The following is a 25,564-nucleotide window of genomic DNA, read 5'->3' as shown; positions in this document are numbered from 1 at the left end:
AAAATACTAGCTACCTCAAAAATCACTTAAGTCCAGTATTCTCAGGTACAAGGATGTAATAGGGGATTGGCCCTTCTTGATGGAGAGCATTCCCAGAATCACCCCAAGTGATACCGGGTAAGGTCGTCACCAATGAGGGCCCTAGAGGTGTTCATCTGTATACCCATTTAAAAAACAGCTATCTCATAGATGGGAAATTATGGAGGGCAGTAGGACATGCCTCCATCTTAACAAAGATTCCTAAAGATTACCCAAAGATTATTTTAGCTGTATATACACATAATGGAGATTTAATGTTGTATTAAATATGGGGTATGTCATGCGATCCAAAATACAAAGTCTGTTACAACCAAAGGCTGTCTGTGGTGGTATACAGTGACCCCACGCCATGTTGGCTGGTGAATACGCCAAGCGGTATCACACAGTTTGAAATAACCCCGGATCAGGAAAGGATTCCGGCCAGAAGCCGGCTGTGGCACCCGGGAGAATGAAAACCCTGCTTTTGACCCTGGTGCATGTACCTGCTTGGTATGTAGTTCACCAGAGGGGTGGCTATCCATACTGTATGCTGCACTATTATGTTGGTACCTTTTGGTTCATAAGAAACTTACCAAAGGCCTGTTTTGGCACAGGAACAACCCAATTTGATTCAGGGATATATACCTGAATGATACCTGGGTCTCCTGACAGTCTATTACCTCTGGATTATTTACATTAATGCTACCAAGGGATTTCTTTGACAAATACATATATTCCTTTTGGATCTTGGATCCATGCCTGTTGGATCAATTGAAAACGCCATTGTACACTCACAGATGAGTATAATAATAATCTATATATAGCGCCAACATATTACGCAGCACTTTACAATTTAGAGGGAACATGAAACAAACAATATCAGACATTACATAGTGACAAAGTTAATTTACAATTCAAACCAGAGGAGTGAGGACCCTGCTCGCAAGAGCTTACAATCTATGAGGAAATAAGGGAGACACAAAGTGTAACCGTGTTTGTTCTGTACAATGGTCCAGCCATCTTTTATACACATGGGGTGGTACACATAAAGCTGCATGAGCCGGTCACCAGCCAGTATCTGTGTATGATGGACATGAAGAGAAGGAGTGTGAGGGAATCTTATTCTGAAGGGGGCCAGGGAAAGGAGGCAGATTAGGGTATGTTTTAGGCCTGTCTAAATAGATGTGTTTTCAGGGCACGTTTAAAACTCTGAATATTGGGAATTAATCTGATTATCTGGGGTAGCACATTCCAGAGGACTGGTGCAGCACGAGAAAAATCTTGGAGACTGGAGTGGGAGGTTCGAATTATGGAGGATTTTAATCTAAGGTCATTGGCAGAACATAGAGCCCGAGTAGGGTGGTGGACAGAGATGAGGGAGGAGATGTAAGGAGGTGCAGCACTGTGGAGAGCTTTGTGGGTGAGAGTAATAAGTTTGAATTTTATTCTGAAGGGGATGGGCAACCAGTGCAGTGACTGGCACAGAGTAGAGGTGTTGGTGTAGCGGTTGGTCATAAAGATGAGCCTGGCTTCTGCATTGAGGATAGATTGGAGAGGGGAGAGTTTAGTGAGGGGAAGACCGACTAGTAATGAGTTACAGTAGTCAAGATGAGAGTGAATCAGAGCAACAAGGAGAGTTTTGGCTGTTTCCACAGTAAGAAAAGGGCTTATTCTGGAGATGGGTTTTAAGGTAAAGGTGACAGGAGCGTGAAAGTAATTGAATGTGAGGAGTAAAGGAAAGATCTGAGTCAAAAATAACCCTGAGAAAGTGGGCATGCTCCTTAGGAGTTATGATAGTGCCACACACAGAGATAAAGACATCAGGTTTAGGGAGGTTAGTAGATGGTGGGAACACAAGGAGCTCAGTTTTAGAAAGATTCAGTATCAGATAGAGAGAGGACATGATGTTAGAGACAGCGGACAGACAATCACTGGTGTTTTGTATTAGAGCAGAGGTGATGACACCCAATTATATACCTCTTCCCATGACCTCATCGTAGAGATGGTACTGGAAGCCAAATCTGCTGATGGTTTGTCCAATAGGGGCTGTGTAGAGAAAAGAGTGGACCTAGGACTGATCCCTGAGGAACCCTGATAGCAAGTGGATAAGGAGAAGAAGTAGAACCAGCAAATGACACACTGAACGAGCGGTCAGAGATATAAGAGGAAAACCAAGAGAGAGCAGCGTCCTTGAGGCCAATAGAGTGGAGCATGTTAAGTGGGAGTTGGTGGTCTACAGTGTCAAAGGCTGCCGAGAGATCCAGAAGAATCCGGAGAGAGAATTTACCGTCCGATTTAGCCGCCAAGAGATAATTTGAGACTTTAGTAAGGGCAGTTTCTGTGGAGTGTAGAGTGCGGAAACCAGATTGCAAGGGGTCTAGAATGGAGATGGCAGAGAGATAGCGAATAAGGCGAGAGTAGACCAAGAGTTTGGAGATGAAGGGGAGATTAGAGACTGGTCGGTAGTTAGCAACGCTGCATGGGTCAAGACTTGTTTTTTTCAGTAATGGGTTTATAATGGCATGTTTAAAAGAGGAGGGAAAGATACTAGAGGAAAGAGAGAGGTTAAATATTTTAGTCAGGTGACTAGTGACGGACAGGAGGAGGTGTGAGGGGATAGGATCACTAGGGCAGGTGGTAGGAAGAGAAGAAGAGAGGAGCCTGGAGTCTTCTTCTGTTATTGGGGCAAATGCTGAAAGTGAAGAAGAGGGAGTGCGGGAGGGAAGGGGATCGATGTTACTAGGGGACTGGGAGATAATATCATGCCGGATGTTGTCAATTTTAACTTTAAAATAAGTGGCCAGGTCTTCAGCACTGAGATCTGTGATTGGCATCTGCACTTTAGGACTAAGGAGGGAGTGAAAAGTATTAAAGAGGCGTTTTGGATTATTAGATAGTGTGGAGATGAGAGAGGTGAAATAGACTTGTTTGGCTCGGTGAAGGGCAGAGTTGTAAGTTGTGAGCATAAATTTGTAATGGAGGAAGTCTGCAGCCAAATGCGATTTTCTCCACAGTCGTTCGGCACATCTCAAGCACCGCTGAAGAAAGCTGGATTGAGGCGTGTGCCAGGGTTGTCGTTGTCTTTGTCGGGTGGTTTGGAGTGTAGGGGGGGCTGCTTCATCGAATTCATTTTTGAGAGTGCTATTGTAAAGTTTGGCAGCCAGATTGGGACAAGAGAGGGAAGAGATAGGGGACAATGAGGACTGTAGACTGTCTATGAGTTGCTGAGTGTTAATGCAGGTACAGCAGAGATATAGTTAATTCAGGAATGGAATGGATTATATACCTGTATGAAGAGAAGAGAGATGGATACTACCCCTCTGTATATGGCATGACATCACAGACTACTGGAACGGACATTTATTAGATAATTTTGTTGCCTACACGCCTGACTGGTGTTTGATTTGTCGCAGCTATGACAGAGAGGGAATTGTGCTAGATGTGTATGTACTGTATTTGTTGGGTCTATTTTATTTTAATAATCCATTTGTCTTATCAGACTAGCTCCTTTTCTCTGCTCTGTTCTTTAGGGGTATATTACATTTTTTTGTCCTCCACCTGGCCAGGTCAATTTAGGGTTTTCTTTTTATAAAGTATTGTCATTTGTAGTGATTTATGTTGGGTATTAACCAGGGAAATTGGTACCTTTTTTAAATTATTTATAAAATAAATGTAATACATTTTTCTATCCTAGTACGTGCTGGTTATGTCCTTCAAATTGTGTTTTTTTTAAAAATTTTTCTTTTAAGGCTTATGTTACCATGATTTTTAAATGTAAAACCTCTGTAAAAATGTAATTTAAGAAAATCACTAAATTTGATAACCAAAAAAAAACAAACCACTAATATAACGTAAAAAAAACCTCCATTAGTCCTTCACTTCCAGTGCACACTTCCTTCTGGACAAAACAAATTGAAATGGTTTCCAAACCATCTTATTACATAGGCTGCTAAATTAAGCAATAGCTTGAGGCAGAAGATTCACCCTAGAAGATTATAGTTTTATCTAAAATTGTGTTAGATATTAACCCCTTAGTGACCAGCCCATTTTAGGCCCTAATGACCAAGCTATTTTATTCGTTTTTCTATAGTCTCATTCAAAGAGCTATAACGTTTTTATTTTTTCGTCTACATAGCTGTATGAGGACTTGTTTTTTGCGGGATTAGTTGTGCTTTTTAATGACACCATTTTTGGGTACATATAATTTTTATATTAACTTTTATTAACCTTTTTGGGGGGGATTATAACAAAAACCGGAAATTCCGCCATTGTTCTATGCGTTTTTAAATTGACGCCGTTCACTATGCGACGTAATTAACATGTTACCTTTATTCTATGGGTCGGTACGATTACGGCGATACCACATATGTAGAGTTTTTTTTTTTATGTTTTACGACTTTTGCACAATAAAAACACTTTTGAACTAAAATTAGTTGTTTTTGCATCATCGCTTTGCAAGAGCCGTAATTTTTTTATTTTTCCATCAATGTAGTGATTTTTTGGGCTTGTTTTCTGCGGGACAAGACGTAGTTTTGAATGGTACTGTTTTGGGGTGCATGGGACTTATTGATTCATTTTTATTATGACTTTTTTGGGGGGCAATGGAAAAAAATTGCAATTTCGCCATGGTTTTTTTTTTTTTTTTTTTTTACGGTGTTCACCTTGCGTTTTAAATGACATATTAACTTTTATTAATGGAGTCATTACGGTCGCGGCGATACCACATATGTGTACCACATATGTGTACTTTTTTTTTTTTTACACTTTTACTAATTATGGAAAAAAATGATTTTATTAATTTTTTTACTGTACTTTTTATTAATAATCTTTATTTCACTTTGATGACTTATTTTATTAGTCCCACTAGGGGACTTTACTGTGCGATGTTCCGATCGCTGCTATAATGCTTTGGTATACTTCGTATACCAGAGCATTATTGCCTGTCAGTGTAAATCTGACAGGCAATCTGTTAGGACGTGCCTCCGGCGCGTCCTAACAGGCATATGTCCAGGGCAGACCTGGGGGCTTTTATCAAGCCCCCGGCTGCCATGACACCCCATCGGAGACCCGCGATTGCATTCGCGGGCCGCCGATGGGTGACAGAGGGAGCGCACTCCCTTTGTAAACAAAGTTAAATGCCGCGGTCGCTATTGACGGCGGCATTTAACGGGTTAAACGGCCGCGATCGAAGTAAACTTCGATCGCAGGCGTTGGAGCAGGAGCTCAGCTGTCATCAGACAGCAGAGCCCCGGCTCCTGCCTGCACGGGAGACCCGTGCAGGACTTAGACTAGGCTGACGTGAAAAGGCGTCAGCCTAGCCTAAAGCCCATTAGTGACTCACGTGAAAAGGTGTATTGGTGGTCACTAAGGGGTTAAGTAAACTTCAGGGACTGTAAATAATGAAACAATTGAATGGCTTTAGTGAAAGTGGTGGAGAATAATAACAAAATATTTAGGTGTAGGGTTCCACTACCTTCACTTTCTACTTTTTTTTTAGGTGAGTAAGTTCTAATGTGTCACCAGGAACCTAATCCTATGTAGCCAAATAATGATACATAACTTGACTTTGGGGAATGCAATAATCTATCTGTAGTCTGATAAAGTTCTTAAAGAGGCTCTGTCACCCCATTTATACAGCAAGGCAAGCGTAATATCATTTTAAATGACAGGTTACATCGTAATCTCGCGAGATTACGCTTGCCTTGCTGTAAATATCACACAATCTCGCGAGATTACGATGTAACCTGTCATTTAAAATGAGATTACGCTTGCCTTGCTGTAAATATCAGACAGACGCTACAGAAGTGTCAGGATTGTGAATAGACCTCACGTCCTGGCTGGAGGTAATGTATATTCACTGTCAGGACACTTGAGTAACGTTATAGTGTGTTTATGTGGCTGCACATAGCGATATTGCTATATCGCTATGTGCTGTGTAAATGAATGGGGAGAAGTGTATGACGCTGATTGGTCAACGTAATACACTTCTCTCCACAACGCCCACTTGCTCAAAAAGTAAAACACGCCCAGTTGTCCATTAAGAAACTCATTGGCATAAAGCTAAAATAGGTCATAACTCCGTCAAAAATGATTGTTTCTCTAAATAAAAAAACACTACTGTAATCTACATTACAGCGCCGATCACATCATGTACAATATAGGTCACTTATAATGTGGTGACAGAGCCTCTTTAAACACAAACCTGCCCCTCGTCAGTTATAGACCAGGGGATATAGGAGAACTTGACCTGAATCTGAAAACCCCACTTTGAATACATCTCTAAAATTCTTACCTAATTTACCCTGTTTATGAAATCTCTGGGTTTCTTCTGGCCTTGAGCTTATATTGTCTTGCTGACACCAGTGAGTGACAGGAAAGCGTTTTTGTTTTTACAGCGTTCACCGTGCGGTATAAATGACATGCTAACTTTTGTAGCAGGTCAGTACGATTATGGCGACACCAAATTGATGTTGTTGTTTTACTACATTTGCACAATAAAAATACTGTGGAAGATTTATTAAGACAATTAATAATAAATCTGGTGGTCCGTTGGTGCCCTCCTCCTGGTTAACCCTACCCACTTTTCTCTCCACATTGGAAATAGGAGAGAAAAGTTGAACAAATTCCTACAAATATGGCAGACACAGTCGAGTCACATTATAATGACCAGCAGCTAATATCCAGTAACTGCCATGTGCAGCACGGACAGCAGCTAGACAGCTGGGAGTGACTCAATAAGGTGTTGGTAGGTTGTCTCAGGTATCTGGAGCCATGGTGACTGCTGTACATCCCACATTTGCTAGAGGGTGTGTGGGGGAGGATCCATAGAGCGAACAAGACAATCGTGGTGGTCCCACAGATGCTCAATTGGGTTCAAGTCTGGCGAATTAGGGGGCCAGGGAAATACTTGGAAGTCTTAGTCGTGCTCTTCCCACCACTGTCAGACATTTCTAGCCGTGTAACATGTCGCATCGTCTTGTTGGAAGATCCCATCTGCCCCAGGGAAGACAAACCGCATGTATGGGTGGACGTGATCTGAAACTATTGATTCATAACCAAATCGGTTCAGAGTGCCTTCCACATGGATAAGTGGGCCCAGGGAATGCCATGAAAAAATTCTCCAGACCATAATGCTGCCGCCACCAGCTTGTGTTCTTCCAGCAATCGTGTCAGGTTGTTTGTTTCTCGCCTGACACGGCAACAGGGTTCACTGAACTGTTGTATTAGACACACGTTTGGTAGCCCCCTGGTTGATTTTCACGGTGAGCTGCTCCACTGTAGCATCTCGTTCGGCCCTCGCACACCTTCGTAGTGGACATTCACCTCTTAAATCAATGGCTCGTGGTGCCCCGCAGTTTCCACATCAGTTATTGCCAATGGTGCCATTGTCCGCTCACGATACACTTTCACCACTGCAGCACACAAACCGTTCACAAACTACGCTGTTTAAGAAATTCTGCCACCCTTGGCTTGAAAGCCAGTAATCATCCCTTTTTTGCAACTCTGATAAATTGCCCCTTTTACCCATGGCAACAACGTGTGATATGTGTTCAGCCAGCCTATCGCACACCTTAGGGTATGTTCACACGGCTTATTTATGGACGTAATTCGGGCGTTTTCCGCCTCGATTTACGTCCGAAAATGCGGCTCGATAGCGTCGGCAAACATCTGCCCATTCATTTGAATGGGTCTTACGATGTTCTGTTCCGACGGTCATTTTTTTTTACGCCCCGCTGTCAAATAGACGCCCGCGTCAAAGAAGTGCCTGTCACTTCAGACGTTAAATGGAGCCGTTTTCTATTGACTCCATGGAAAAACAGCTCCATTTACGTCCGTAATTGACGCAGCGAAAAAGCGCCTCAACATGCCATGACGGCAGAAATTACGGAGCTGTTTTCTCCTGAAAACAGCCCCGTAATTTCAGCCGTAACGGACGCTGCCGTGTGAACATAGCCTTATATACCCACCAAGCCAGCCCACGACGCATCACTTTCTTCATGGGCTACACGCTGCCGACGTCAAAAGTAGGAGGTGGTCATAATAATGTCACTCCACTGTGTATATAGTGCACCAAAATTAGTTTCTTTTTTTGACTCCAAAAAAGTTGTTAATTAAATTGCCCCCGCTTTTTTTTTATTTTTTAAATTAGTATGTTTTTTTTTTTTGGGAGCTGTAATTAACCCCTTTATACCGAAAGTATGTTAAACCTTAATGACCAAGCAATTGTTTGTTTTTTCATTGTCGTGTTCAAGGAGCTATAACTTTTTTCATTTTCTGTAAAGATTCCTGTATAAGGACTGTCTTTTTTTAATAGCACCACTTTGTGGTACTTATAATTTATTGATTAACTTTTATTCAATTTTTTGGTGGAGTAATAGGAAAAATAAACGGAAATTTTGCCACCTTTTTGTGTCTTCAATTGACGCAGTTTACTGTGTGGTATTAACCCCTTCCCGCTATGTGACGTAATAGTCAGTCACAGGAGTTGTCCTGTTAACGCAAACTGACAGACTATTCCGTCACATCATTAACGGTACTGTGTCAGCAGACACCGTTTTAAAGCAGTGATATCTTAACGCTATCACTGCTTCAAGGCCAGGACCAGAGCTAGCCTCCGATCCGGCCGATTAACCCCTTAGATGCAGCCCTCAAAACCGAGCGCTGCATCTTAGGTGTTTACAAGCCGATCGGAACCCTGCAATGAAATTGCGGGTTTCCGATGACTGCTCCGGATGACCGGAAGTCTAACAATGGCCTCCTGTCTGCCTAGAACGGAAGCCTGCTAGTTCTAGCCCAGAGGCGGGGCCTAAAAGGCGCCCGGCCACAGTTTCAAGATGGTGCAGGCTCAGAAGCCGAGCTTGCGACATCAGCCGTTGGTGTCAGCTGTATGTTACAGCTGACACGGTGCTGTAACGGCAGGGAACGGAGCTAGCTACGATCCTTGCCATTAACCCCTCAGATGCCGCGATCGCGGCATCTTAGTGGTTTGTAGCGATCGGCTTCAACACGATGTTATCGTTACGAATCCGATCGCTGCTAAGGCAACCGGAGGCCTAATAATGGCCTCCTGGTCTATCATGTACGATAGCCTATTAGGCCCCGCCCACAGACGGGACCTAATAGGCTTGCAGGGTGTAGTTTCCAAAATGGGGTCACTTCTTGGGGGCTTCCTCTAGGTGTGGAATCCCCAGCCAAAGCGTTGCCGGCACTTTGGCCGGGGATTCCTCTCTGGAGGAGCCCCTGACATCACTGCATATATGGACAGTGTAACGGTCACAGGGTATGTGGACCCACTAGGCCGCTGCGCCATAGCGGAGAGGCAGCTGGCCTAGTCAGTCTATACAAAAGTCTATAGCAGTTCGTAGCACATGGGTACCTGAACTAGTCCAGACAGTGGCTGTGGCTTCAGCACAGATGGAGGTAGGTGCAGCAGTTTGTGCCAGATGTGGCGGACACTACAAGACGTGGCAGAAGACACTGGACTTGGCAGAAGACACAGGACGTGGCAAACGACAGCAGGTGCAGTAGGATACGACTCCAAAGCTAAGAGGCTCAGATACGAGAACACAGCACGGGATACAGGATACGGGTAACAGGGCACAGGTAACAACTGGAACGGGAAAACACTAAGGGACCATTTGCAAGACAGACTTGGGATATACTAACAATGCTCATTCAAGGATCAGAAGGGTAGGGACCTTCTTATAGTCCAGGAAATCATGTGAGTTGATGACGATGATGATTATTTTCATGTGCGCGCGCTGGCTCTTAAGAGCTTGTGCGCGCACCCTACAGGACACAGCGGACCAGAGCGGAAGTGAGCGCTGGCGTCTCCTAGGAAGGAGATGGGGGCCAGCGCACACAGATCCATGGCTGCGGGCGTCGGGAGGGGAGTAAACCCGACGTCCTGCGGCCATGGACACTACAGACCGGGAGAGGCCTTCGTCTATCAGCGGAATTCCCGACTAGTGCCTCGGCAATGCGCTTGCCGAGCATTCCAGTCCAGGAGGAGCCACTGACGTAAATGTCCATATATGGACAGTTATGTCCGAGGCCTCATCTATTAGCAAGATCCCCGACCAGAGCGCTCTGGCTGGGGATTCCACTCCTCGAACGAGCCCCAATAAGCTATCTATATAAAGGGGGTGTAGCGCTGTCCACGGGGTGGGGTGTGTGGCGTGGCACTATCTACAGGGGGTGTGTGCGTTGTTTCTCCTTCGGCCCGCTGTCAGCGGGCCGCAGATTGCCGCTTTAGTGGCCACATGCGGGCCGCATGTTTGAGACCTGTCTGACAAGCATTTTCTAAAGGCAGACCTGGGGGTCTTTGTAAGGCCCCCAGGCTGCCGTAGAAACAATCGGCACCCCGCTATTGCATTGCAGGATGCCAGTGGGGTGAGAGGGGGAGCCCCCTCCCTCTAAAACCACTCAGATGCGGCGGTCGCTATTGAGAGTCGCATCTGAGGGGTTAAATATGATCAGAGACCACTGCTAGTGGTCTCCGATCGATGCCCTGATGCCAGAGGCTGTTAGCAACAGCCCGGGCTTCAGAAGCACCCCGCCCGATGAAGGAAAACTTCTTCTGAAGCGCCAACGTGAAAAGGTGGCGCTTCAGAAGAACTACCCCTAACGACCGACGTAGAAACACTATACGCCGGTCTTTAAGGGGTTAACATTGGTACCATTTTGTGGTACACTTGACTTTTCAATCACTTTTTTTCTTTCATATTTGGAGGTGAGATAATTACAAAAGACAGCAATTTTTCACCATTTGGGATAACTTCCGCAATTATACTGGTGATACCAACTGTCAGTTTTTCATGGCCGTTTTGCATCAGTGTGTCTCCAAATTTTCATCCATTTCCAGTCCGTCTGTCCATTTTTAATGGCAGTTTGTCAACCGTGTGCCATCAGTTTTTCATGGCCATTAAAAAAAATGGATTTAATTTTTCAGGGTTTTTTCTGTCCCAACCCCCTGAAAACACAACGGTGCCCCTGTAGATAATGCCGCTATGTCCCTGTAGATAGTGCCCACATAGACAGCGCCAATGCCCACATAGTTCCACAGTGCCCACTGTATATAGTGTCACAGTGCCCACATATGAAGTGACATAGTGCCAAACACCCCCCCCCCCCCGTAGATAGCACCACTGTAGCTCCCTCTAGAAGCTGAATCCCTAGCCAGAGCGTTGCCGACGCTCTACACGGGGATTCATTCTGCGCCTAGAGGGAGCCCCTCACATTTGGACCGTGACGTCAAGTTTTCCATCTAAGAGCGGAATCCCCGGCCTGAGCGTCGGCATCACTCTGGCCGGGGTTTCCGCTCCAGAAATAGCCCCTGATGTCACTGTCCATATATGAATAGTGACGCCAGGGGCTTCTCCTGGAACGGAATCCCCGTCCATAGCATCGGCAAGCTCTAGATGGGGATTCCATTCCTAGAGGGAGCTACAGTGGCGCTATCTAAGATCGGAATCTCCTGCCAGAGCGTTGGCAACGCTCTGGCCGAACATTCCGGTCCAGGAGTAGCCCCTGACGTCACTGTCCGTATATAGCCTGTGACATCAAGTGCTTTCCAAAGACAGGAGTCCCCGGCCAGAGATCTTGTGATGCTCTGGCTTGGGACTCTGCTTCTAGAGGAAGCCCCAGAAGTCACTGTCCATATATGGACAGTGGCGTCAAGGGCTTCCCCGGGCTCAGCTCCCAAAGTGCTGTGTCCAGGGAGTCCTCGGCCAGGATCAGTTATTACCGGCCGTCACAAGGATTGATTCCTGAAAAACGGATCCATTGAGTTCCGTCGGGCCGTGAAATTGGCCAGAAATCGGGCATAATTTTTTACGGCTAATATTCACAGGCCGTTTAAAAAACGGCTGTGTGATTACACCCATAGAACTTAATTGTTCTGAAAACGGCCATGTGATGTCATGTGAATGTAGCATAAAGCATTTTGTAATTCGTAAAAAACTTTTAATTAAATATTTTTTTAACATTTAATTTTTTTTTTTTTTACATTTTTTACAAATGTACAGGCATCCTATTAGGCCCTGCCCCCAGCAGAGCTTAAATAGTAGTACAAAGAAGGCAGCAGACCTAGGGGCCCCCAACAGCCATGTAAACCAATCTGCACCCCAAGATTACATTGCGGGGCTGCCGATGTGGTGACAGAGGGAGCCTTATTCCTCTGTTAAACTGCTTAAATGCCGTGGTCACTGGTCGTGGTCGCAGTATTTACGCTATGCTACGTGTGAACTTACCCTAAATGCATGGCGCCAAGGGGTTAGGGTGACCATATGAGTTTCTCTTCCTTTGTCTACACTCTATGTAACTCTCTTTTAGATATTAGGTCACACATTCTGACTTCCACAGTGCCTGTTCCTTCACTCTGCATTTCTATTCTCTATCAAACATGGCAGATACATGTAAGCAGCCTCTAGAGGCATTCACATGTATCTTCCAAGTTCTGCACCAATATCTATAATCAGGGAAGAAAGAACATAGTTGCTGTTCTCTGCATCGGAGGGATACAACTCCCTTTTGACATCTCTGTTCTACACCTGGATTTGGCTAAAGAAAATGCATCAGACTGACCTGTGTGAACAAGGCCTTGTAATAACTATAACATACAAAACGAATTGTAATGTCCGTCGCCCTTTCCTGCCGACACCAGTCCACAGCGTATTCTGGCTCCCAGCTGCTGCAGTGTCTTTCCTCCGCTCTGCTCATGGCTTCTAGGGCATTCGCTTACCCTTCTCTTAAAGGCCCAGAACACGCCAAATTCTACCCAGCTTTCCTAGGTATGAAAGGGTACCTCCCACATTGCAATTATGTTCATACTCCAGCTTGCTAGTAGTCATTCCCGTATTATCTATTTGGACACTCTGTTATTGATTATGCTGGACTTGACCATCCTTGTCTGCCCTTACCACTTTCCTGTTCACTGTTATGACCGTCTGCTGCCTGGACTGATCTCTGGCTCTGATTACCGTGAGTCAACTTTTGCCGCCTTCCCTTACCTACGCTTCAGCTCTGAACTTGCATTTATTATGCTGTCTTTGTACCACGCCTGTCCACGTCGCCCATTGCCAACAAGGACTATTCTGGGTGCAGCGCTCTTCGGATTGTAGCAGCCAAGTCCACATCTCCGTATGGAGGTTAAAGCGTAAAAACCTAGTTAAAGGGAATGTGTCGTGAATTAAAAATGATTTTTTTTAAAGTAAGTTACTGATTTTTATTGTATTTTTTTTTCTTCCACAAGGTGGGAAGTATTAAAAATGAAATAATAATTTGACATGTTTTCCTATGTTGGCCATCAGAGGGAGCACTTCCAAGAATTACAGCAAGGTGAATCCGGCAAAGCAGCCTGACATACAGCTGCTGTAAATGTGGAAGGGAGACTGGCTCCCCCTCCCTATTTTTGGCTACTAGCCGGGAAAAGGTGTCTTCAAATTGCTAAGAGTTGTCCAGCTCCAGTTTAGAAGAGATTGTAGAAATGGTAGCTGGCAGAAGCTATAGGACACACCAAAAGGCACATAACGGAATTGCTGCAGAAGATTTCTGCAGCAATTCAGTTGAAAGTAGCAGACATTACGCTGCGGAAAAAACGCAATTTCCTGCGTTTTTTACTGCAGAGAATGGTGTGGATTTTGCTGTGTTTTTCACAATGCTGGGAGATGGTGACATCTCGTCTGAAAAACGCAGCAATTCAGTCCACTTTCCGCAGCAGGAATTGACATGCTGAGGTCCAAAATATACGCACCGCATGTGAATTTCTGTTCGGAATTCCTACACAGCGTGTGGATGCACAATTCCGGATGGAAAATACGCATCAATTCCGCTACGTGTGGACAAGTCCTAAGATTGATGAAAGTGAAGTGGGAGACCCTGTTGTGAATGAATTTTCAGTTGATCCGTTCACACAGCGTGTATATGGCGCTTTTTTGGTGCATTTTACGGGCTGAAAAACTTTCCAAAAACGCTTGATTATTCTTTTCATTTAAATAAAAGGGAAAGCACACCGTTAGTGCATACAACGCGCTTTTTTACGCAAGCATTTTTAAAAACGAGTTTTGTGTAAATAAAGAAGTGTCGGGTCAATTCTTTGGCACATAAAACGTTCCAAATGTTCCCATAGTTAGTGGGAGTTCTAATTATGCACCAACAAACATGCAAAAATCGCACACAAAATGCATAAAAAAACACGAAAAAAGCGTCAAACTCTTGATTAATCTTCCCATCTACATCAATGGGAAAGCGAGCCCTTAGTACATACTACGCTCTATTTTTACGCAAGCGTTTTTAAAAAGCCGTTGCGTAAAAAAGACGCGTTGGATCAATTCTTTGGTTCATAAAATGCACCAAATGTTCCCAGAGTCAGTGGGAGTCCTAACTACGTGCCCAAATACGTTCAAAAAGCGCACACAAAACACACAAAAGAAAACCTGCGAAAAATGTGTTCAAATCCCTGTAGTTTAAAAACCACTTCACAAGAAACACTAGTTTATTTGACACGTTCACACGTAAATTTACTTTGTGCCGTGTGAACATGCCCTAAGGGAATTATTTTTCATTGGCCCCTACTTTACAATGCTGTAGGTGAGTATAAATATTTTAATTTTCATATTACTTAGGCCTCAGGCCCACATCAGTTATTTTCTTCATGTGCTATCCGTTTTTTTAACGGATAGCACGCTGACCCATTCAGTTCTATGGGGCCATGCACGCTTCCATTGTTTTAACGGAACCGTGTGGCCATTCCGACAAAAATAGAACACTGTACTAAAAAAAAAAAAAAAAATAGAATACTACTGTCCGTTTTTTGCGGAACAGTCTCGGCCATTTAATTCATTTGGTCCACGGACCGCACACGGAAGTCATCCGTGTGCGGTTCGTGTTCCACAGATCTGTCTTTAGCGGCCGTACGACGAGCAACGGTCGTGTGCATGAGAACTAAGGCCTCATGCACACATTCGTTGATTGTCATACGGCCGCGAATCACGGATCTGTGAAACACGGACCGCACACCGGTGGCTTTTGTGGATCTACGATCCAAAGTATTAAAAAAACACAGACATAAGAAAATATATTTATTGAAATAAAAAGTCCCCCATAAAACCCTCGTTAACCATTTTATTTAAAGAGACGGTCACCACATTATAAGTGCCCTATCACCTACATAAGGAGATGGGCGCTATAATGTAGGTCACAGCAGTGCTTTTTATTTAGAAAAACTATCTATTTTTACCACTTTATGAGCGATTTTTAGCTTTATGCTAGTTTCTTAATGCCCAAGTGGGCGTGTTTTTACTTTAGACCAAGTGGGCGTTGTACAGAGGAGTGTATGAGGCTGACCAATCGGTGTCATACACTCATCTCCGTTCATTTATATAGCAATAGCGATATAGTTATATCGCTATGTGCAGCCACATAAACACACTATAACATTACTGCAGTGTCCTGACAATGAATATACATTACTACCAGCCAGGACGTGATGTTTATTCAGAATCCTGACACTTCTGAATCTTTTCTGTGAGATTACAGCAAGGCAAACGTAATCTCATTTGAAATGACAGGTTACATCGTAATCTCGCGAGATTACGCTTGCATTGCTGTAAATATTACAGAAAAGATTCAGAAGTGTCAGGATTCTGAATACACATCACGTCCTGGCTGGAGGTGATGTATATTCATAGTCAGGAGACTGCAGTAATGTTATAGTGTGTTTATGTGGCTGCACATAGCGATATAGCTATATCGCTAGTGCAGTGTAAATGAATGGAGAGAAGTGTATGACGCTGATTGGTCAGCGTTATACACTCCTCTGTACAACGCCCACTTGGTCAAAAAGTGAGAAACTCATTAGCATAAAGCTAAAATCGCTCATAAAGTGGTAAAAATAGATTGTTTTTCTAAATAAAAAGCACTGCTGTCACCTACATTATAGCGCCCATCTCCTTATGTAGGTGATAGGGCACTTATAATGTGGTGACAGAGCCTCTTTAAAAAAAAAAAAGTCTATCATCGCAGTAGTCCACCGAATCTACGATGTAGTCCTATAGGTCCAGCAGAACCTACAAAACCCAAAAAATAAACTTAGCAATATGAAAAATATGAATACTTATACTCACCTACAGCGACTTCTGTCTTCTCCCTGCACCACAATAAATACTAGAGGTCCCCACAAGCACCCTGCATGCACCCCCCCCCAAACACACCCACACAAACCATCACTCCAAGCACCCTGCACACAACCCCCCCCCCCCCCACGGACACGCACCCACTCCCCCCCCCCCCCCCCCACAAGCACCCTGCACACAACTCCCGCACAGAGGGTTGTGTGTGTGGTGGGGGTTTGTGTGTGGCGTGGTTGCATGCTTAGGGGGGGTTTGTGTGGGGCAGGTGCTCGAGGGCGCAGCGGTGCCCAATGCTAATTCTTCAAAACCGCTGATAAACGGCTATGAATGATCAGTGGCGCCCACTGATCCTTCATAGCTGACAATCAGCTGTTTTGAAGGAACCGCTGCCCCGTCGAGCAACCCCCACACACACACACGCAACCGCAGCTCCCTCCCGCACGCACAAGCCCCGCATACACACACACACCTTGCCTGCAGTGCGGCCGGTCATCACCAAAATGGCGCCGGCTTTCTCCCTACAAACCAGCATGCGCAGTACAGAGTGAGACCGCAGATGCGCAGGATGTAACGAACGGCTCCCGTTTATTATGTCCTATGCCCTGTAGCTGCAATATTCTATCGGTGAATGTGTCGTGAAGAGACATATACACAGATGAGAGAAAACATGGCAGCCCCCAGTGAAGTAAAAAAGTGTTAATAAAAAAAATTAACCATTTATGTGAAAAAATAAAGTAAATTATAATATTTTATTAAATAAAAATAAATAAAATTCATGACACCTTTCTTTTAACCACACCATACTCTGTAGGCCCCTTGACACGAATGGTGTATAGCAATCTGTTTGTTTCTACTTTCTCATACCTTCTTTTTCTATTGGAAACAAGATAAGCCCCACACTTACAAAAAAAAAAAAACACGGGGGAATTTAACAACTTTTCTATGCCAGTTTTCAGTTGCAAATGGCTCAAAAGTCGCAAAAAATTGACTTGTGTATCGTTTCTGGCAGCACATTTTCTTTACAAAGTGGGTGGAGCTTAGCCACCAGCCGTCTGCAGCATTTAGGGCGGATTTACACGAGCGTGTGCGTTTTGCGCGCGCAAAAAATATGGCGTTTTGCACGCGCAAAAGGCACTTAACAGCTCCATGTGTAATCACCATATGATGCGTGGCTGCGTGCTTTTCGCGCAGCCGCCATCATTATGACACTCTGTATGTTTGTAAACAGAAAAGCACATGGTGCTTTTCTGTTTTCAATCATACTTCTTACTGCTGTTGCGCAAATCACGAGCGTCCCACGGAAGTGCTTCCGTGTGGTGCGCATGATTTTCACGCACCCATAGACTTCAATGGGTGCGTGATGCGCGAACAGCGCAGAAATATAGAACATGTCGTGCGTTTCACGCAGCGGACACACGCTGCGTGAAAATCACGGACTGCCTGCACGGCCCCATAGACTAACATAGGTCCGCACGACGCGCGTGATTTATTACACGCTCGTGTAAATCCTCCCTTATTATCATTTACGCCAGAACCTGGGGTAAATTAAGGTGGAAATCTACGCCTGCTTGCGCCTCTTACTAAGTTTGTTGCGTCTTACTCCAGCTTGTTTCCAATTAAGTATGAAACGCCAGTCTTAAACTCCCCCCAAAGTGTGATTGTGTGTATGTGTGTGTGTGTATATATATATATATATATATATATATATATATATGTGTGTGACATAAAGAAAACCTGTGTAGATGACGGTGTTTATTTAAAAGTAACGTCCATTGGTATAGCTGGTGCAGATATTTTCGAGAACTAGCACTCTCGAGCTAAGCACTACACACCAGAAGGCTGTTGGTAGCAGAAAGTCCAGATATAAGGCATTTTAGCAGCGTACATGTCTTACTGTTCACACTTATCACACTTCCTATTCTTTACCATCTCCTTCCTCTTCCCTGTCGTGCTGCTCTGTGTGGTTTCAGTCTGTTTGTGCCGCACTTTCACTAGTAGGATCTCTGCTCTTAGACTTACACTCCTCGCTGTGATATTCCTCTTTTTTTTTTAACTAGACCTTTTTTTCAAGCAGTATTTTGTCCCTCCACTGTTTCCATGTGCAGGTAAGACTGTAAAGGGTGTTTTTTTATTACTGTTTTGGTAACAGAGGGGGAATATTTCCTTTTTGAGTTTTTATTGAGTTGGAAAGGGGGGGTGGGGAGTAGTGCGTGTCAATGCTGAGCTGTCCTAGGGGAAGGGTTTCTGGTGACACTCCCTCACAGGTAAATACACAGGTTAGGTCACCTCACAGGACAGTCTTGTCACGACTTTCCACTCCATGAATTCAAGTCCTTGCTGTTAGAGAATGGGGAACTGTGTCAGTAGCAGAGTATGGTGAGCTTGTACCTGTTTTTCACCTACTTTCTCGTATTTCCAGTTCACTTTGCTGTCTCTGCTGCTCTATTGAACCTACAGATTTATTTTTGCTGTTTTACTTTAACTTACTTGCGCTTGCCATAGATTTACATGTATTTTCCTTCAATACGATTGTTTCTGTTTTTTTACTTTGAGAGCACGTGTCTTTTTAGTATGAACAAATTGATGGAAAATGGCTTGAGATCTGAACAGTGGTTATGGTGCTAACTTCATTTTTTGTATCTTTTAATACAGCACTCCTGATGATATGCCTGCACAAGACTCTCCTTCACTTGACCCTAGGGTGCTCGCATCCCCCGATGAGCAGAACCGGGCAGACAATTCTCCACCACCTGTTGTTGCTGAGGTTCAGACACTTGAGGAACCCGCTCCTGTCTCTGGTGCTGCCTCGGACTGCTCATCTGACTTCAGTCCGGTGGGAGCCACCTATAGTAACTTAGGTGAGATCTAAAGTTCTCAAGCATTTAGTTCCTTCAACCAATGTTGCTTCTACCAAGGTTGTCCTGGATCTAGACATTGAACTTGTTATACCATAGAATGTAAAACAAATCACCAGTTTCCAATGGCAGACTCTTTCTTCCCGAAGGCAGCAGAGGCGTTACGCCAATAGGGCCATAAGTAATATGTCATCAACGTCAAATTACTGTAGGCCATAGTAACATTGCATTCATAGTTATGTAACCATTGGATACAGCACATGATGTTTCCAATGGGAGTAGTTTTCTCACAGGAGGCATCCGTTTTTATGTCGAACGGCTTCTCGTGCCAGACAGTCCAGATGGGAGGATGAACTGTGCAGCGCTGATTTTTTTCTCTTAGCTGTAATCCGTTCAGGTGAAAAAATTATCAAGAGACAACTGATCTGTGTGGATGAGCCCTTATAGGTAAATTAAAAATAGTTTCTTATTTTTATAGATTTCAGTAGGTTTTGAAAAATGTCTGGATCCGGGATAACGTCTTTAAGCTATTTGCCTGACATACATATGAACAATATTTCATTTCTAATGCTTCATAGGTCAATTCAAAACGGTCACATATGCATTTTTTTTATTTATCACCAGTTGCTTACATAGCACCAACATATTACACAGCGCTGTACAGAAATTGTCATCACTCACATCAGTCCCTGTCGGCAATGAGGATCACAATCAAATTTCCCTGTTTAAAACACATTTATATACAGTAGAGCAAATTTTCATAGAAAGCCAGTTAACCTATCCAAGTATCTTTTTTTTTTTTTTTTTTTGTGTGCGAAAAAACTGGAGCAACCGATGGAAACCCACACAAACATGAGGAGAACATGCAAACTCCATTCAGGTGGAGAAAAATTCACTATTAACATGATTTTATGGCAAAAATATCTGGAATCTTCTTAATACCCACATTCTATAAGATATAACACATTTTCTTAACATGAACAGGGTGGCTTGAGGGCGACTAGTAAGAAGAATTTACCTATTACAGTCATTCCAACCCCAGACATCTATTTTTGACATCGCTTTATTTTTAGCATGTACATATGTAATATTGTACCTCTCTACTGTAAACAATATGGGGGATTGGAAGTCTGGGGGGTTCCATGACTTCCAGTTGCTGAAAAAGTGCATATATAGATCTGGTGGAAACCGCGATAAACCTCTAATGGCCTTTCCTTTTATTTTTCATTGGACTCTAGTTTTCTGTATAAGACAAATTAATGGATGCAAAGCAATTCCATCAGTGTCGTGAGTTAGTACCTTCAAACTTTGATTGTTATGGCTGTACATTTTAGGAGCGTTATACCGTATAGGTGCCTGGCATTATTTTCCAATGAGTCTGCTATATTAAGGGGTAAAAGGAAATTCTGTATAAAAGAGCAGGAGCTTCCTCACAAGCTCAAGACAGAAGTAGTAGTTTATATTCTAAAATCCAAATCTGGTAAATTGTCTATATCCACAGGTCCGTCTCGGGCAAATATGATCCCATATAAACAGCCTCGTCTGACCCATGGAGGAAGCCCACCTAATGAAGGAGAACCCCATCCAACCCCGCCTCCTCTTCCAAAGAAGAATGTGACACCTCGACAGTCCACACCAGACAGAGCACTTGGGACGTCGCTGAGCATGGCTAACCCCACTTATGACACAGACCGCAACTGGGAGACTGGTGGAAATGAGTCGGGAGACTCCATGGAGCGACCCAAAAGTAGTGGAGGAAAGATTGCTGAATTACAGGTTGAAGCCCTGCGTCGCTTCTTTGCTCGTTGTGAGGACATCTTCATGGCAGGACAAAGAGAGCCAATTAGCTTTGGACTGGAAAGCTGGCCAGACTTCAGGCTAACAAGCCCCTCACCATGTTGCCAGTCTGGAGATGCAGTATATTACCGGGCATCGTACGCACGGGACCCTAGAAATCTTTATGCTGTAAAGGTAATCTTTTAGATTTTTTTTTTTTATTTTTTTTTTTATAATTGACTCAGAATACAGATAGCAGGCATTTTTATTTATTTTATATTTTTTTAATATATACATATGCTTTTACTTTTTTTATTTTTTTTGAGTATTGAAAGCTGATCCTTCTGTGATGTTTGTGAATACGTTTGAATGCTTTGTAGTGGTAAGGAAATGAGGAGGTGTTAAAAAGCACGGGAACATAGACTATACTTCACGTCCGAAATCTGGCTTCATCCGTTGGTCCCAGTCACTCCTTTGCATTCCCTTGGCTCCTGTCGCCAAGTACTATGTGCAAAGATATAATTTCCCCGAAGTCTTTTTTAATTGTTTTCTATAACCCAATTGTAATTGTCAGTAGACATCTTTTATTAATAATCTGCCTTTACACTGTTCATTTAATAATGTCTTTTGTTTATTTCCAGATTTGCCGCAGCAAATCTAAGCAAGCCCAGCGGGAATATTATCACTGTCTGGCTGTACGACAGGGCCTCACTGAACATTTCAATATCCAGCAGGACTGTGGGCAATTTCTGGCTGAAGTACCTGCACGTTTACTACCCTGGGAGGACCCTACTGTATCTGAAGAAGAGGAGCAAGATGAAGAACAAGAAGGAGAAAATGTAGAGGTCCCCAAAAAAGGAAAAGCGACACCCAACAAAAATCTAAATCCAAGTTCTATTAATAATCAAGGCTCATTGGGCAAACGGAGGAGTAGAGTGGTAGTTATTACCCGAGAACCCCCCAGACAGACACTTGCAGATTTTGTCCGGGAGGCTGAAATCCAGCATCGTAGAGAACCAGAGCTGTATGAACGACAAGTGTGTCTGCTACTTCTTCAACTCTGTGGGGCTTTGGAGCATTTGAAGGCACAAGGCATTACTCACTGTGATCTTCGTCTAGACAACCTTTTGCTTGCCAGCTGCCGTCCTGGCGAGTCTGGCTGTAGTTGTCATAGGTCTGCCACAGAGGAGCCAAATGATCACGCCAAGGAAACCAGTCCTTCTGAACAGAGAGCATTCCCAACCTGTGCAGGCCGATTGCTACTCACAAATTTTAACCAAGCTAAATTGAAGAGCCAAAGTGTTTGGCGTCCACAGGGTCTAGGCGATCCTTCACGTATGGCTCCTGAGATTGTTGGGGCAACACAGTACCGAAGGAGTGATGAGTTTCAGACTGGGATCCTCATCTATGAAATGTTGCACTTACCCAACCCTTTCATTGATGGTGGTTTGAAGGAAAGAGAATATGGACCCTGTGACTTACCAGCTGTTCCACGCCGCTCTCCATATTCACGTGGCTTAGGGCGACTGGCAGGGCTTCTCTTACAGCATAGCCCCTCAGATCGGCTACAGGTGGGACATGCCAAAGCTGCCCTACGCTGCCTAATTTGGGGGCCTCGAGAAGAAGTTTTGCAAGGATCAGGATCTCTGTATAACTGGTTGGAAGTGAAGAGGACTTTGCTACTAATAAGACTAGCAGAGCGAGCTCTAGAGAAAGAGGGTGGAGTGACTCTGGAGGACTGGTTGTGTTGTCAGTACCTGGCATTTGGCACAGCCCAGGGACTGGCCCAGACGCTGCGGCTACTAGAACAAAACTGACTGTCATAGTCCTCTTCTAAGTTTTCGGACATGGTCTGTGTGCAATAGCTGGGAATACCCCAGAAGGCTCCGTTTAAGAAGCTTGAGCGTCCAGTGTTATACCACTCCTTCCTGCACAGTCAGGCAGATACCTAAGCAGACATTACATGCACATGTGGGTTCTCACATACACTGACTTGCATGCCGCAAAATCAATGGACTTAGTATAGATATTGTAATAAGCGTATTTACAAACCAGTATATTTCATTTTATTGACACGTTTTGAAATGCCAGCCCCTTTTTTATACACCATTTTAATGTCGCCAGAAGCTGTTTTTTACCATTTACATTTCCTTAATAGTTTGTTTTAAACAGTCTATTGCATACAGGTATAGATAGATTGATCAGGTTTACCGCTGACTGGAATAAGTAGGCCATCCTTACAAACCCACTGAGAGGAATACACAAACTGAAGCCATGACACACACACACACACACACACACACACACACACACACAGCACTGCTGGTACACTATACATACGCACACAATCTGCCAGACTGTGGGGGGAGAGATTACCAGAATTAGTATTAATATGAAATGTTTTATTCTTAATGCTTTTAATACCATAAATTCATATTTATATTTATATGCAACTACACATGCAGTATACTTAAAGAACCACACCCATAGTGTTAAAATTCATATATAGAACTATACACAGTATACACGATGTGAAGACAGAGGTGTCTTTGACGCTTCACGTTTCTAATCTTATCGGGAGTAGGCAGGTGTGACCCTTACAGAACCCCAAAGCTCAGTAATTCCTCTGTTATAGGAGGCGAGGGGAGCAGAGGTGGTCATCTGCTACTGGTGTCCCATGCTCCGATGCCTCCTTTCCTTTTTGTTTTAGTTGTGGTACTTTTTCCATCTTTACTGCTGATGTTCCTACTGTTGCTGTGTTAATAAATCTGTTTTATGGCACTGGTATTGGTGTATGCGCACTCTTGTGGGATAATGCTTGGTAATAAGTTCATGTGAACCTGACAACGTTTATGATTTATTATAGAAAATGCCTATAAATCATTGGTAATTTCTGTTTGTCTAGCTTTTCACAACGTTTTTTTTTTTTTGTCATAGCAAAATGAAATTCAGTGGGATTATGGCACAGTAGAATTCTGGTGAAAAAGCAACATTTTCTATGTGTACTGTAGACACATATACACTTCCAAGTCACACAAGTGAAGTACTTCTCTATCTCAAGTGTAACACAATTAGATATTATTTCATCAATTTGGGAACATTTATGAAAGACCACTATTTAACCGGACACTAACAATAATTGTATTTCTAAAAGGGGCATGGTGACTGAATTGTGAAAGTTCTCCACCACTTTCTCAACAGAAAAGTGGCGGTGAACAAAGCCACGTACAACCTAGCGTTGTTCACTAGACTGCAGTATTTTATGACCGGTCTGCACCTTGTTGGAGGATATAGCTTAAGCCACACGTAATTTTCCAAATTTGGGTCTGATCTCAAGAATGTCATTTTTGTAAATATTGCCCATTGTCTCTTGGCCCTATTACTGCATAAGTCCAGGTTTCTACGTGGTGTAAACGTTACGGAATTTCTGCAACGGTATTATGTGCGAAATTCCGCAGCATTTACAGTAGCAGCAAAGTGGATGAGATTTTGAAAATCTCATGCCTACGCTGCGGAAAAAACCCCACAGTGAAAACGTCAATAAATTGTCCTGCGTTGCAGAATTTTAATCCGCAATATGTCATCTTATGATGTGTTTTCCGTAGCGTTTCTGTTGCAGGTTTTGGTTTTCCCCATTGTGTTCAATGGGGATGCAAAACCTGCAACAGAAAACCAAGTGTTGCGACTTTTGCGGCGGAATCGTAGCGATTCCGCTGCAAAAATCTGTACTCAGAGAAAAAAAGTGTCATCCTTACCTAGAACTCTTCTTCTTCCTCCAGGGATGACGTTTCATACAATGTGACCACTGCAGCCAATCACATGCTGGTGCGGTCACATGGGTTGTAGAGTCATCCAGGGAGGCCGGATTGGACGACAAAGGAGGGACGTGTCACCATGACAACAGCCGGGCTAAGTATGAACGTTTTTGTCTTTTTTTTCTATACTGCTTTGCGCAGTGGAAATTCCGGCTGAAAAAAATGTTTTTCGGATGGAATGTGCTGCGGGTTCCAGGTTGGATACACTGCATGGTTTTTACGCAGCGTATCAGACCCGTGGGAACCCGGCCGAAGGGTTTATTTACACTTTAGAGATTTGAGCTGGTTAAATTTGCTGATTTAGGGTCACACATATCTAAAACTGTCCTTGTTCTATGGACTGTACATGATCCAGTAACTGACACAATAGCGAGTTAGTAATTCATTCTGATGCAATTTCATTGTAAAAAAAAACAAAAGTGTAAAGTCTACTAGAGTGCAAATTTATATTATCCATGTGTAAAGGCCCAAAAATGTACTGTATATCTTTATGATGTAATCTATTAACATTAATACGGTCACCATAACGTTTGCATTTTAGATATTTATCCTCTTTAGGGCTCATCCACGTGACACAAACGTCTGCCCTGAGCCTGTACGGCGACACACGGATTGCTTAAAGATCCATTTTGCTTCTGGGGAAATAGCTCTACAATTCGCCATGCAATGCCGCATGCCATGTTTTTTTCCCTTATGGATTTGCACAGCTATCTATGGGTGCGTATTTGGCATCATTGTGATGTGATGTGATGTGGGACCTAATTGGCTAGACACGGTTATGAGTCTGCGTATGTGGTAGTTTTATTTGTTAAGCTATCCAAATGTTTGTTTTTTTGTGTACAGTGCATTGGTGTTAATATGTTAAAGGAAAAGGATGTCATTTAAACCTATGTTGCATGTAGCATAGCCATGGCATGAAGATTTTATGTTCAGCCAACTGCACAAATACATGGAAAGCAGAGTTGGTGAT

The 25,564-nt window shown here is 43.6% G+C and overlaps 1 protein-coding gene across 3 annotated transcripts in view; it reads left to right on the top strand.

Annotated features, from left to right (window-relative positions):
- Window positions 1-23,566, top strand: part of PEAK1 (pseudopodium enriched atypical kinase 1) — a 63,147-nt gene extending 39,581 nt beyond the window's left edge. For all 3 annotated transcript variants that reach the window (XM_075857767.1, XM_075857766.1, XM_075857765.1), the window contains exons 3-5: window positions 18,801-19,006; window positions 20,505-20,974; window positions 21,421-23,566. In XM_075857767.1, coding sequence (XP_075713882.1) covers window positions 18,801-19,006; window positions 20,505-20,974; window positions 21,421-22,596 — 1,852 coding nt within the window. In that variant the 3' untranslated portion in view covers window positions 22,597-23,566. The remainder of the gene's footprint in view (window positions 1-18,800; window positions 19,007-20,504; window positions 20,975-21,420) is intronic.
- The last annotated feature ends 1,998 nt before the right edge of the window (window positions 23,567-25,564 follow it).

The sequence above is a fragment of the Rhinoderma darwinii genome, chromosome 3 (assembly GCF_050947455.1).
Source record: "Rhinoderma darwinii isolate aRhiDar2 chromosome 3, aRhiDar2.hap1, whole genome shotgun sequence".
Lineage (NCBI taxonomy): Eukaryota > Metazoa > Chordata > Amphibia > Anura > Rhinodermatidae > Rhinoderma > Rhinoderma darwinii.
This window is presented reverse-complemented; position numbering and strand designations above follow the sequence as displayed.